Source organism: Scyliorhinus torazame, chromosome 16, assembly GCF_047496885.1.
Source record: "Scyliorhinus torazame isolate Kashiwa2021f chromosome 16, sScyTor2.1, whole genome shotgun sequence".
Taxonomy (NCBI): Eukaryota; Metazoa; Chordata; class Chondrichthyes; order Carcharhiniformes; family Scyliorhinidae; genus Scyliorhinus; species Scyliorhinus torazame.
This window is the reverse complement of record NC_092722.1, coordinates 92,675,003-92,690,198: the sequence shown is the minus strand read 5'-3', so window position 1 is coordinate 92,690,198 and position 15,196 is coordinate 92,675,003. Positions and strand designations below refer to the sequence as shown.

At 46.6% G+C, this 15,196-nt stretch overlaps 1 protein-coding gene across 2 annotated transcripts in view; it reads right to left on the bottom strand.

Moving 5' to 3' along the window:
• Nucleotides 1-10,745, bottom strand: part of LOC140392950 (nucleolar RNA helicase 2-like) — a 170,931-nt gene extending 160,186 nt beyond the window's left edge. Inside the window, exon 1 of one of the 2 annotated variants that reach the window (XM_072478750.1) lies at nucleotides 10,596-10,745. In XM_072478750.1, the coding sequence (XP_072334851.1) occupies nucleotides 10,596-10,685 (90 nt within the window). In that variant the 5' untranslated portion in view covers nucleotides 10,686-10,745. The remainder of the gene's footprint in view (nucleotides 1-10,595) is intronic. The other variant, XM_072478749.1, reaches the window with a different exon arrangement.
• Nucleotides 10,746-15,196: the final 4,451 nt, after the last annotated feature.

The window sequence follows — 15,196 nt, the reverse complement described above, 5'->3', positions numbered from 1 at the left end:
TTATATTTTTAACAGTGCACTTGTGTGAAGTTAGGTCATATTAATGTATTATGTAGCACAGTGTTTTTCAAACTTTTTTTCCAGGGACCCATTTTTACCAACCGGCCAACCTACTGGACCCAACCCGGCCGACCTTTGCAGCCCACGCCGGTCGACCTGCGCGACCCTGAGTTTGTTTACCTTGTTTGCTGCTGACAAAAATGGAGAAGGTTTTGGGTCCCTTTGGCCCCCCAAACTTGAAAAAAAAAGGCTGCGACCATATTACTAAAAATGCTGCCACACTGCGCATGCATGCCCGATCATCGGTGCGCATTTGCATAGTTTTGTGCATGCGCACCGATGATCGGGCATGCATGCGCAGTGTGGCTGAAATTTTTTAAATCTGTTCCTTACCATTTTGAAGGCAGCTTGCAGCCGGCATTATTAAAAGCCTGCTCCTGCTGTTGTGCGCGGATTTGGGCGATCGGGAGCGCCGCGACGGACGGCTCCGCGACCCTCCCGACACCCACCTGCGGGTTTCACCCGAGTTTGACAATGCCTGATGTAGCATGAGTTAGGGCCTTACTTGACCGACAGATGACTGGGGATACAGGGCAGTCCAATTTGGTGATCCACCACGCTTCAGGATAAAGAGGAGGGATATGTGGCTATCTAAAATGGCCACCCGCAGATATCGATAGGAAATTTGGCCAAGTCTGAACACAGACAGGCTGCAGCATGCAATTATACAAAAGGCTGCAGCTCAGATTTATGCAGAAACTAACAAAGGAAAATGGCCATTCCGGGACAATGGGCTCCAGGTAGAAACTGACAGTAAGTGGCAGACTCAGTGGCGCCTGCTTTCCTTATTTGGGAAGGCCTATGTGCCTCAGACACTAACGGCTATGGCCGACTGGGACGCGCCCAGCCATCAAGGTGATCCGAGAACTGATCAATCCATTGGACAGTCACTTGGGACCGCCCAAAAGAGTGCAAAGGTCTCAAGGATAAAGGGTGCTACACAGCCCACCACTCGACTGCAGCTTCGACAGCCATCAACAACGGTGAACCCTTCACCAGCCAAGAGGAAGACCATCCACAGAGGGACAAGAGCTGAGGGCATAGACAACTAGTAACAAGAACTCCAGCACTGCCAGATTACCGATAAGGCCTTATCTGCACTGTAATTGCCAGTCACCTGAAAAGCAGACACAAATATGCTCACCCCTCACTGTCTAAGTTCACTAAGCCAACCCAATCACGAAAGATAGACTTTTATCCCAGAAGAGCCCCCAATTTGTTATGGGCCAGGGTTTAGAAAACTCCAAAAGTATATCATGGAGTTCACCTGACCTACAACTGTTCATTTATTTTGGTTACAATGAGCACAAAGGCCTGCCATTCAGGTGTTATAATAATCGCTTATTGTCACAAGTAGGCTTCAATGAAAATAGAACATAGAACATAGAACAATACAGCGCAGTACAGGCCCTTCGGCCCACGATGTTGCACCGAAACAAAAGCCATCTAACCTACACTATACCATTATCATCCATATGTTTATCCAATAAACTTTTAAATGCCCTCAATGTTGGCGAGTTCACCACTGTAGCAGGTAGGGCATTCCACGGCCTCACTACTCTTTGTGTAAAGAACCTACCTCCTCTGACCTCTGTCCTATATCTATTACCCCTCAGTTTAAGGCTATGTCCCCTCGTGCTAGCCATTTCCATCCGCGGGAGAAGGCTCTCACTGTCCACCCTATCTAACCCTCTGATCATTTTGTATGCCTCTATTAAGTCTCCTCTTAACCTTCTTCTCTCTAACGAAAACAACCTCAAGTCCATCAGCCTTTCCTCATAAGATTTTCCCTCCATACCAGGCAACATCCTGGTAAATCTCCTCTGCACCCGTTCCAAAGCCTCCACGTCCTTCCTATAATGCGGTGACCAGAACTGTACGCAATACTCCAAATGCGGCCGTACCAGAGTTCTGTACAGCTGCAACATGACCTCCTGACTCCGGAACTCAATCCCTCTACCAATAAAGGCCAACACTCCATAGGCCTACTTCACCACCCTATCAACCTGTGTGGCAACTTTCAGGGATCTATGTACATGGACACCTAGATCCCTCTGCTCATCCACACTTTCAAGAACTTTTCCATTAGCCAAATATTCCACATTCCTGTTTTTCCTTCCAAAGTGAATCACCTCACACTTCTCTACATTAAACTCCATTTGCCACCTCTCAGCCCAGCACTGCAGCTTATCTATATCCCTCTGTAACCTTCCACTTCCTTCCACACTATCGACAACACCACCGACTTTAGTATCGTCTGCAAATTTACTCACCCACCCTTCTGCGCCTTCCTCGAGGTCATTGATAAAAATGACAAACAGCAACGGCCCCAGAACAGATCCTTGTGGTACTCCACTTGTAACTGAACTCCATTCTGAACATTTCCCATCAACCACCACCCTCTGTCTTCTTTCAGCTAGCCAATTTCTGCTCTACCCTCGTCTACCTGTTCAGTCACCTTCTCAAAGAACTCGATAAGGTTTGTGAGGCATGACCTACCCTTCACAAAGCCATGCTGACTATCCCTGATCATATTATTCCTATCTAGATGATTATAAATCTTGTCTCTTATAATCCCCTCCAAGACTTTACCCACTACAGACGTGAGGCTCACCGATCTACAGTTGCCGGGGTTGTCTCTGCTCCCCTTTTTGAACAAAGGGACCACATTTGCTATCCTCCAGTCCTCTGGCACTATTCCTGTATCCAATGATGACATAAAAATCAAAGCCAATGGTCCAGCAATCTCTTCCCTGGCCTCCCAGAGAATCCGAGGATAAATCCCATCAGGTCCCGGGGACTTATCTATTTTCAGCCTGTCCAGAATTGCCAACACCTCTTCCCTACGTACCTCAATGCCATCTAATCTATTTACCTGGATCTCAGCATTCTCCTCCACAACATTATCTTTTTCCTGAATGAATACTGACGAAAAATATTCATTTAGTATCTCGCCTATCTCTTCAGACTCTACACACAACTTCCCATCCCTGTCCTTGACTGGTCCTACTCTGTCCCTAGTCATTCACTTATTCCTGACATACCTATAGAAAGCTTTTGGGTTTTCCTTGATCCTTCCTGCCAAATACTTCTCATGTCCCCTCCTTGCTCGTCTTAGCTCTCTCTTTAGATCCTTCCTCGCTACCTTGTAACTATCCATCGCCCCAACTGAAACTTCACACCTCATCTTCACATAGGCCTCCTTCTTCCTCTTAACAAGAGATTCCACTTCTTTGGTAAACCACGGTTCCCTCGCTCGACGCCTTCCTCCCTGCCTGACCGGTACATGCTTATCAAGAACACGCAGTAGCTGATCCTTGAACAAGCTCCACTTATCCAGTGTGTCCAACACTTGCAGCCTACCTCTCCACCTTATCCCCCCCAAGTCACGTCTAATGGCATCATAATTTCCCTTCCCCCAGCTATAACTCTTGCCCTGCGGTGTATACTTATCCCTTTCCATCCTTAACGTAAACGTCACCGAATTGTCGTCACTGTCCCCAAAGTGCTCACCTACCTCCAAATCCAACACCTGGCCTGGTTCATTACCCAAAACCAAATCCAATGTGGCCTCGCCTCTTGTTGGCCTGTCAACAAACTGTGTCAGGAAACCCTCCTGCACACACTGTACAAAAAACGACCCATCTAATGTACTCGAACTATATCTTTTCCAGTCAATATTTGGAAAGTTAAAGTCTCCCATAATAACTACCCTATTACTTTCGATCTTATCCAGGATCATCCTCGCCATCCTTTCCTCTATATGCCTAGAACTATTTGGAGGCCTATAGAAAACTCCCAACAGGGTGACCTCTCCTTTCCTGTTTCTAACCTCAGCCCATACTACCTCGGAAGATGAGTCCCCATCTAGCATCCTCTCCGCCACCGTAATACTGCTCTTGACTAGCAGCGCCACACCTCCCCCTCTTTTGCCTCCTTCTCTGAGCTTACTAAAACACCTAAACCCCGGAACCTGCAACATCCATTCCTGTCCCTGCTCTATCCATGTCTCCGAAATGGCCACAACATCGAAGTCCCAGGTACCAACCCATGCTGCCAGTTCCCCTACCTTATTTCGTATACTCCTGGCATTGAAGTAGACACACTTCAAACCACCTACCTGAACACTGGCCCCCTCCTGCGACGTTAAATCTGAGCTCCTGACCTCTATACTCTCATTCTCCCTTACCCTAAAACTACAATCCAGGTTCCCATGCCCCTGCTGCATTAGTTTAAACCCCCCCAAAGAGCACTAACAAATCTGTGAAAAGCCCCTAGTCGCCACATTCCGGCGCCTGTTCGGGGAGGCTGGTATGGGAATTGAACCCGCGCTGCTGCCATTGTTCTGCATTACAAGCCAGCTGTTTAGCCCTCTGTGCTAAACCAGCCCCTGTGATGAATATCACATTCGCCGCAGAATTTGGTTCGAAATAAGGCAACAGAAATTTATACCAGTATTTTAATTCAAAGTGGAATAAAACCACTTCAGCTAAAGGTCATCCAGAAGTCACCATTTGCTGGGAAAAACTCCGAGCTGACTTCAAGGATCATTAATACATTCCAAACAAATACAGGATAAGGAAAACCTTGCTTTGACACACCGTAAATTCTTTAGATCACTCCCCTGCACCTATGAGTATTCAAACCATGAGGACAGGAAATTTTTCAGATAAATGAATACACAAGTCCTTCCTTAACTATATAATGCTTGACACTTACAGTAACATCCTCAGAGAAGTGTCTGTTTTGATATCTAAGAAACATGACAACACTGAAAAAAGACAGATCTCTATACGAGTCCCTCTTTGCCAATATATCTTAAGACACCTGACATTCACGCAGACACTAAGATCATTAAAACATATATTGATGATAATACATCAAATTAGCCATTTGGCTATAGACAATTAACCAACAATAAGTGATAAGACAACAGAGACAGTCCTTGACTGATTAGAAGATTTTATGTATAAAAAAGGGGCATTTTGGCAGAGGTACCTTTTCACTCCCCTGCAGGAGTGTGGGTCAAAGCTCTGTTCTTCAAACTTGTCTCATCAAACAAAGACCATCATGGTTTTGTAAATATGTTTCTGTTAAGCTTCTTAGAAATGTATTAGAAATTGATAGGAGATACTTTAGGATTTTCCATGTTTCAGATATCTCATTCTCTTCCGAGAAGTTAGTGTGTTAGCAGATAAAGGACTGTTAACGGGTTTTTATATTATTAACAGATAACTAAAGACTGTTAATCAATTTATATTTTTAATTCTGCAATTCTGTATGTATCTATTGGGAGCATTTTACAATAAAAATGCTTTGATTGCAATTATACTGTGTAGACTTACTCTCAAAGTTTAAAATCCTAGACACTCATTTAGGAAGTCTTAAATGACTAGGACCCACAACGACAGAGGTAACGATTTAGTTATGAGTGACGTATCTGAACTTTTCCCATAAAAAGTTACTGAGATCCTGTTTAACTGTCTGAGACCCGGAAAAGCATTCTCCCTTCGTGAGATCTATTTTGAGTCTTAGCAGAGAAACCCTGTTTTGGTGGGTTAACCTAGAGCATAGGTTATTAATAAAGTATTATCAGGTCCGGAATAACCTAAATCCGTCACACACCTTTTTCAACAGAGGCCTTAAGCACTTTTAACCAAAAACAAAGTTTATTCTACAAATTTAGTTGACATTTTTATAAACACACACAGTAAGCATTTTTATCAACTACCAACATAAATACCCCACACAGCTACAGTACTCTATTCCCTCAATAAATGTCCTCCTTAAGCTGTTCCAATTTAATAACAAGATCCCAGAAAACCATTTTCAAAGGTATGGCCCAGCACACAGCACTCAAGACCTGGTTTGGGCACTTGTGTCCTTTCCAAAACAGCAGGTTTAAATTTCTTCCATAAAACAATTATTTATTTTCAAGTTATCAAGCAGTCTGGAAACAGCTTTTAAAATACAAATAGAGGGAAAAAATCTTTCTTTTTCAACCTGTGCTGTACAAACCAGTTCAAACTCAAAGCGAAAGTAAAACCAACTCAAAAACAAAAGTAAAACCCCAGTCACAGGCCAGCTCCACCCACACAACAACATCACTGAAGCCATGTGCTGAGACAAAAACACTTTAGGGACACTCCCATGACAACAGATGCTGCCGGACCAGTGGTCGTCCAGTATTTTCTGTTTTAGTAATAGAACAGAGAGTATAGAAAACAGCAGGAATCTAACACCAGGCACAGCAGATAAGGGGACAACTATGAGAAGGGGGGCAGTCCACAGAGGACTGAGGGTGTTGTACTTAAATGCACACAATATACAGAACAAGCACATATTGAAATTGGCGGGTAAGATGACAAGGGGGATCAGAGCTGGGACCTAAATATCCTATCGAAAGGACAGGTAGATGGGCAGAGGGGGTGGGGTTGCTTATTACTAACAAAAATTTAACTAACTCGATAACAAGAAGCAATTATAGGGTGGGAAGGCGTGGAATCTGTGTGGGTAGAGGTGAGGAAACGCAAAGGGGAAAAAAAAGACCCTGATGGGAGTTATGTACAGGCCCACAAGCAGTAGTCAGCGTGGGGCAGAGAATAAAACAGGAGTTAGAAAAGGCATGTAAAGAAATGTACAATAATTATGGGAGACTTCAATATGCAGGTGGACTGGGAAAATCAGATTGGTAGCGGATCCCAAGAAAAGGAATTTGTGGAATGTTTACGAGGTGGTTCTTGGAGCAGCTTGTGCCCACGAGGGAACAGGCAATTCTAGATTTGGTGATGTGTAATGAGGTAGACCTGATTAAGGAACTTAAGGTGAAGGAACCCTTAAGGAGCAGTGACCACAACATGATGGAATTTACACTGCAGTTTGAGGGGGAGACTCTGGAATCAGGTGTAACTGTTTTACAATTGAGTAAATGAGTAAACAACCATATGAGTGAGGAGCTGGCCAGAATTGATTGGAAAAGGAGCCTAGCAGGGAAGACAGTGGAACAGCAATGGCAGGATCTTTGGGGGATAATTTGGGAAGCACAACACAAATTCATCCCAAGGAGGAGGAAACATGCTAAGAGGACGAGGCAACTATTGCTGGCAAGGGAAATCAAGGAAACATAAAACAAAGGAAAAAGCATATGATGTGGCGAGGATTAGTGAGAAGCCGTTAAAAGCAAGCAGGGGACAACTAAAAAAGCAATAAGGGGGGAGAAGGTGAATTGAGCGCAAGATATCTAGTAATACAAAATAAGATTGCAAGAGTTTGTTTCGATATACAAAATGGAAGAGAGGCTAGATTAGACATTGGACCACTGGAAAATTAGGCTGATGAAGTAGTAATAGGAAACAAAAATGGCGAAGGAACTGAATTGTTACTTGACAATGCTAGACCGTCAAAGTCACGGGGCAGAGGCGAGTGTAGTGCCCAAGATGATGATGCTGGGGAAGCTGAAAGGTCTGAAGGTATCCACCTTTTATCCAAAACATTTGGACTGGATGGATGGCCCCCAGGGTCCTAATGGAGAAAGCTGAGATTGTGGAGGCATTGATGGTGATCTTTCAGGAATTACTGGTGACAGGGAGGGCCCCAGAGGACTGAAAAATGGCTAATGGAATGCTCCTATGTAAGAAGGGAAAGAGGCAGATGATGGGAAATTATGAGCCAGTTAGTCTGACTTCAGTCGTTGGAAAAATTTGAGAGTCCATTATTAAGGATGAGATTGCAGAATACTTGGAAATGCATGATAAAATAGGACTGAGTCAGCACGGCTTTGTCAAGGGGAGGTCATGCCTGGCAAATCTGTTAAGTCTTTGAGGAAGTAACGAGGAAGTTAGACAAAGGAGAGCCAGTGGACGTGATCTATTTGGATTTCCAGAAGACCTTTGATAAGGTGCTGTTCAGGAAACTGCTAAATAAGATAACAGCCCAGGGCAAGGTACAGGCCTGGAGAGAGGATTGGCTGACTGGCAGAGTGGGGATAAAGGTTTTTTTTTTCAGGTTGGCAGCCAGTGACCAGTGGTGTACCTTCAGGGTCGGGACCACAACTTTTCACAATATACATTAACCATCTGGAAGAAGGAACGGAGGGGACTGTTGCTAAGTTTGCGATAATACAAAGATCTGTCGAGGGACAGGCAGTGGTGAGGAAGAAGGGGGGCTGCAGAAGGACTTGGAACAGGCTAGGAGAGTGGGCAAATAAGTGGCAGATTGACTACAATGTGGAAAAGTGTGAGGTTATGTTCTGGTAGGATAGATAGGTTCTTGATTAACCAGGGGATCAGGGGTTACGGGAAGACGACAGAATGGGGATGGCAAACCTATAAACCACAATCGAATGGCGGAGCAGACTCGATGGGCCGAATGGCCTAATTCTGTTCCTATATCTTATAGTTTTGTATGTATGCAAGTCTCAGAAATGTAAAATTAATAGGGCAATAATAGTAGGGGATTTCAATTTCCCCAATATTAATTGGGATAGTCAGAGTGTAAAAGGCTTAATGGGGGCAGAATTCATGTCTAACAAATCTGATAGAATTTTCCGAGGAAGTGACGAGGTGTGTAGATGAGGAAAGTTGATGTAGTCTTCAATGGATTCAGTGAGGCTTTTGACAAGGTCCCACATGGGAGACTGGTCAAGGTAAGAGCAATTTGGATCCAAAATTGACTTAATGGCAGGAGGCAAGGGCGATGGTTGAAGCCCGTGTCCAATGGTGTTCCATAGAGATTGATGGTGAGTCCCTTGCTGATTCTAGTGTACATTAACAATCCAGAAGTTAATGTAGCAGACATGATCTGTAAGTTTGTAGATGACCAAAAATTGGTGGTGCGTTAATAGTGAGGAAGAGGAATCACAGAATCACTACAGTGCAGAGGGAGGCCATTCAGCCCATTGAGTGTGCACCGCCTCTCTGAAAAAGCACCCTACCTAGACCTACGCCCCCACACTATCCTCGTAATCCCACATAACCGTTGGATATTATGGGGCAATTGAGCCTGACCAATCCACCTAACCTGCACATCTTTGGGCTTGAGGAAAACCTTAGATTACAGGACGATATATGCAGACTGGTCAGATGGGCAGAACAGTGCCAAATGGAACTTGAAAGTGCCAGGTAATGGATTTTGAGAGGACTACCAAGTCAAGGGAATGCACAATGAATGGTCGGACAATAGGAAGTACAGAGGATCTCCGGGACCTTGGTGTTGATGTTCACAGATCTCTGAAGAGAGCAGGATAGGGTGGGGAGGTGTTAAGACGACATATGGGATACTGAACTTTATTAACCAAGGCACAGAATGTAAGAGCAGGGAGACTACGATGGAGCTGTATAAAATGCACATTAGACCACAGTTGGAGTACTGTGTGCAGTTCTTGTCACCACACTATGTGATATACACGAGAAAGGGTGCAGTACAGGAGATTCACCAGGATGTTGCTCGGCTGGAGCGTTTGGGGCACCGGATTCAAAATTGAGGAACACAGACAGGGTGGATAAGGCACTTTCTCCCTTAGCAGAGGGGTCAATAATCAAAGATTTAAGTTTTTTCATAGAATTTACAGTGCAGAAGGAGGCCATTCGGCCCATCAAGTCTGCACCGGCTCTTGGAAAGAGCACCCTACCCAAGGTCAACACTGCCACCCTATCCCCATAACCCAGCAACCCCACCCAACACTAAGGGCAATTTTGGACACTAAGGGCAATTTATCATGGCCAATCCACCTAACCTGCACATCTTTGGACTGTGGGAGGAAACCGGAGCACCCGGAGGAAACCCACGCACACACGGGGAGGATGTGCAGACTCCGCACAGACAGTGACCGAAGCTGGAATCGAACCTGGGACCCTGGAGCTGTGAAGCAATTGTGCTATCCACAAGGCTACCGTGCTGCCCAAACGGTAGTTGTAATGATAATCTTATTAGTGTCACAAGTAGGCACTGCACTGCAAAGATGTTAGTGTAAAAATCCCCATGTCGCCACACAACAGCACCTGTTTGGGTACACGGGGTGAATTCAGAATGTCCAAATCACCTAACAAGCACATCTTTTGGGTCATACGGGTGGAAACTGGAGCACCCGGAGGAAACCCATGGAGACACGGGGAGATTGACCCGGGTCCCTGGTGCTGTGAAGCAACAGTGCTAACCACTGTGCCTCCATGCTGTCCCTATTGGGAAGGAGGGTTAGAGGGGATTTGAGGAAAACCTTTCCACCCAGAGGGTAGTTGTAATCTGGAACTCACTGCTTGAAAGGGTAGTGGAGACGGGAACACTCACAACATTGAAGAAGTATTTAGATTATCACTTGAAATGGCGTACAAACTGCTGGAAAATTGGATTATGACAGGTGTTTGATGGCCGGCACGGACGCAACGGTTCGAAGGACTTCTTGCTGTGCTGTAAAAACTCTGTGACTCACATTCCTGCCTCGCTCTAACAGCAGCTTCCCCAGCTCAGGAGCAGCGCCGTTTTCCCGGCTTCAGCCCAGACAGCCGGCCCGCTCTGCCATACGGGGCCGCGGCCCTCACCTTGCTTTTTTTGCCTTCCTTCTTGCTCACGGACTCGGGTTCCATCCTGTGCTCCAGGTCCTGGGGCTGGCAGCTGAGTCGTGCCGGCATTTCTGGGAACACGGAATAGGACACGCGGCTCAGTGACCGGTCGGTGCGGCAGCTGCGCACAAGCGACCAAGGCCCGAAGCTCCAGGGATAGCGCTACTCCGGCTCACTCGGGTACTGCAGGCCCACAAAGTAGATCACCTCCGGGTACAGCGCAGTTTCGGCTCACCACGGAACTGCAGGACCACACAGCAGATCATTCCTCCGGGAACAGCGCCGCGCCGGTTCACACCAGTACTGCAGATCCACACAGCGGACCATTCCTGCAGGGACAGCGCCTCTCCGGCTCACTCCAGTACTGCAGGTCCTCGGTGGACCATTCTTCGGAGGACAGCGCCTCTCCGGCTCGGTCCAGAACTGCAGGTCCACACAGCAGATCATTCCTCCGGGTACAGCGCCTCTCCGGCTCGGTCCAGTACTTCAGTCCACACAGCAGATCATTCCTCCGGCGACAGCGCCTCTCCGGCTCGCTCTGGTACTTCTCCCGGTAACTGCACGTTTGAAAAAGCTTTTTCTCACATCAGTTTTGCTTCTCATTCCGATTACTTGAAATCTCAGATCCTGACTCCTCAGGAGCTCCAGCCCCTCATGATTCTGAACATTTCTATCTTTTTTGCTGCCTTCTCTCCAAGAGGAACAGCCCCAACTGATGTGTTGGGTGTTCTGGATAACAAACAGGTCACCAACACTGGAAGTGGTGCAACTCTATTTTATTATAAGGTTAACTATATTAACATACTTGAACTGTGGGTAAATGCAATACCAGCTTTAAATGTTGACCCTTGCCTAGTCCTAACCAGGTGATGCACTCAGCACATGGTGAATGTCTGTGTTGCAGGCTGTGAGCTCTGTGCTCCGAGCTGGGTGATACTAGAAAGAGCGGGAACTCTCCCGTCCCCTGTCTTTATAGTGCGTGTGCTCTCACTGGTGATTGGCTGCAGTGTTGTGTATGCTGGTTGGTCCCACTGCATGTCCATCAGTGTGTGTGTGTCTGCACCATGATATACTGGTGTATATTATGACACCAACCTCTCCAATCTATCATCATAACCTGAAGTTTCTCATCCCTGGAACCATTCTGGTAAACCTCTTCTGCACTCTGTCCAATGTGTTCACATCCTTCCTATACTGCAGTGTTGTTATAGACATTTTGAGTTGATTAACAACTCCATAAGATAAAAGAACACAGTCAAATACAAAACAATCAGCAATACGTGGAAACATCCACAATGCACCAAACCAAAAATCAATTAGTCAACAAGAAAACAAACCCACAACTTTCTAGCCAGCTTATGCCTGCCCCGCCTCAACGGTAGCCCCACATAGCCCCACGTGTGAGGGAACCATGGTTCACAAAAGAGGTTGAATGTCTTGTCAAGAGGAAAAAGGAAGAGTATGTAAGGATGAGAAAACAAGGTTCAGTTGGGTCGCTTGAGGGTTACAAGGTAGCATGGAATGAGCTATAAAAAAAAAGAGCTTAGGAGAGCTAGGAGGGGGCATGAGAAGTCCTTGGCGGGTCAGATCAAGGAAAACCCCAAGACGTTTTACTCTTATGTGAGAAATAAAAGAATGACCAGGGTGAGGGTAGGTCAAGGACAGTAGTGGGAACTTGTGCATGGAGTCAGAAGAAATAGGAGAGGCGTTGAACACTTTTCTTCAGTGTTCACCAAGGAGAGGGGCCATGTTTTTGAGGATGAGACTGTGATACAGGCGGGTAGGCTGGAGGAGGTAGTTGTTCTGAGGAAGGATGTATTCGCAATTTTGAAAAACCTGAGGGTCGACAAGTCCCCTGGGCCAGATGGGATATATCCAAGGATTCTTTGGGAGGCAAGGGATGAGATTGCAGAGCCTTTGGCTTTGATCTTTGGGTCCTCACTGTCTGCGGGGATAGTGCCAGAGGACTGGAGAGTGGCGAATGTTGTTCCTCTGTTTAAGAAAGGAAATAGGAATGACCCTGGTAATTATAGGCCAGTTGGTCTTACTTCGGTGGTCGGTAAGTTAATGGAAAAGGTCCTGAAGGATAGGATTTATGACCATTTGGAAAGATGCAGCTTAATCCAGGATAGTTAACACAGATTTGTGAAGGGTTAAGTCGTGCCTCACAAATTTGATTGAATTCTTTGAGGAGGTCACTAAGATGAAGGTAGAGCAGTTGATGTCGTATACATGGATTTTAGTAAGGCGTTTGATAAGGTTCCCCATGGTCGGATCATGAAGAAAGTAAGGAGGTGTGGGATAAAGGGAAATTTGGCCAATTGGATAAGTAACTGGCTATCACATAGAAGACAGAGGGTGGTGGTGGATGGAACATTTTCAGACTGGAGACCAGTTACCAGCGGTGTACCACAGGGATCAGTGCTGGGTCCTCTGCTATTTGTGATTTTTATCAATGACTTGGAGGAGGGGGCTGAAGGGTGGGTCAGTAAATTTGCTGATGACACCAAGATTGGTGGAGTAGTGGATGAGGTGGAGGGCTGTTGTCGGCTGCAAAGAGACATTGTTAGGATGCAGAGCTGGGCCGAAAAATGGCAGATGGAGTTTAACCCTGATAAGTGCGAGGTGATTCATTTTGGTAGAAAAAATGTGAATGCGGATTACAGGGTCAACGGCAGGGTTCTGAGGAATGTAGAGGAACAGAGAGATCTTGGGGTTCATGTCCACAGATCTCTGAAGGTTGCCACTCAAGTGGATAGAGCTGTGAAGAAGGCTTATAGTGTGTTAGCGTTTATTAACAAGGGGCTTGAGTTTAAGAGCTGCGGGGTTATGCTGCAACTATACATGACCCTGGTGAGACCACATTTGGAGTATTGTGCGCAGTTCTGGTCACCTCATTACAGGAAGGATGTGGAAGCATTGGAAAGGGTGCAAAGGAGGTTTACCAGGATGCTGCATGGTTTGCAGGATAGGTCTTATGAGGAAAGGTTGAGGGAGCTAGGGCTTTCCTCTTTGGAGCGGAGGAGGATGAGAGGCAACTTAATAGAGGTTTATAAGATGATGAGGGGGATAGATAGAGTGGACGTTCAGAGACTATTTCCTCGGATGGATGTAACTAAGTGCCCCGTAGTGTCCAAAAGTTAAGTGGAGGTTGCTGGGTTACAGGGGTAAGGTGGATGTATGGGATTAGGTAGGGTGCTCTTCCAGGGGCCGGTATAGAATTGATGGGCCGAATGGCCTCCTTCTGCACGGAAAATTCTATGACACACAGGATACCGGAGATGCTGGTCTCGGATAATGGAACACAAGCATTCTCAAGTGCGGAGTTTGGTAGATCCATGGCCGCCAAAGGGATGCGGCATGTACATAATGCCCTGGATCACCCAGCGTCCAATGGATTGGCAGAATACATCATTCAGACATTTAAGAACGGAATGAAGCAGCAACCCTTGGGGTCCTGGGAGACATGGCTGGCGCAGTTCCTTTTTTGTTACAGGACAATGCCACAAGCCACGACGGGGGCCATTTTGGCCAAATTGTTGATGGGCTATTGCCTGCGAACATATTGAGTTTAGTCCTCCCGGACATTGGTGGGAAAATCTGCCAGGGCCAGGATCAAGCCAAGGCTGATGCCGGACAACACTCACCCTTACGCACCTTTGCAATAGGAGACCTAGTCCGAAACTTTGGAGAAGGAGCCACCAGGCATCGTGTTGACCCAGGCAGGAACAAAGAACAATACAGCATAGGATCCGACCCCTTCGGTCCTCTAAGCCTGCGCTGCACATGGACCTGCCTGAACTAAAACCGTCTACACTTACAGAGTCTGTATCCTTCCATTCCCATTCTATTCATATATTTGTCTAGATGTCCCTTAACTGCCACTATGATACCTGCTCCCCCCACCTCTCCAGGCAGCGTGTTCCATATATTTACCACCCTCTGTGTAAATAAAAACTTGCCTCGCACATCAGTTCTAAACTTTTCTCCATGCACTTTAAACCTATATCCCCTGGTACTTGACTCTCCACCCTCAGAAGATGCAATTCGAACTGGCATGTGGATCACCTCCGAGGGCGCATTCAAGAGACGCCCGATCCAATTAGGAAGTTTCAGAGCAAAACCATCCCCTGCTCGAATTGATGCACCAGTCGCCACCATCAGTCCCAGGCACACCTGCCTGAGAGAAGCCAATTTCAGATGTAAAGGACGCCGAAATGCCGGACGAAGACCCACTACACTCTGCTTCTGAGGTTGCCATGGGCACATTGCCATCAGCAGAGCCAAGAGTGTCAACTACGCTGGCCACCACAGCGCCTCTGACCCTGCCAAAATGTTCCACGCGGAAGTGCCACTCCCCAGTTCGGTACATGCCACCGGATGGTAGATGTTCGCTCCTTGATAGCCATTCCTGGGGCAGGACGCATAAGGCACCTTTAGATCCAGCCACAGACGTGGACGTAGATGGGTCTCCGGTGGCGGGGCGGGGGGAGGCGGGTGGGGGGGGGGGTTGAAGGGATGTTGCAACCCTTACTGAAATCACAGACAAGATCAGGACAATTAGATTCTCGGTGACCTCC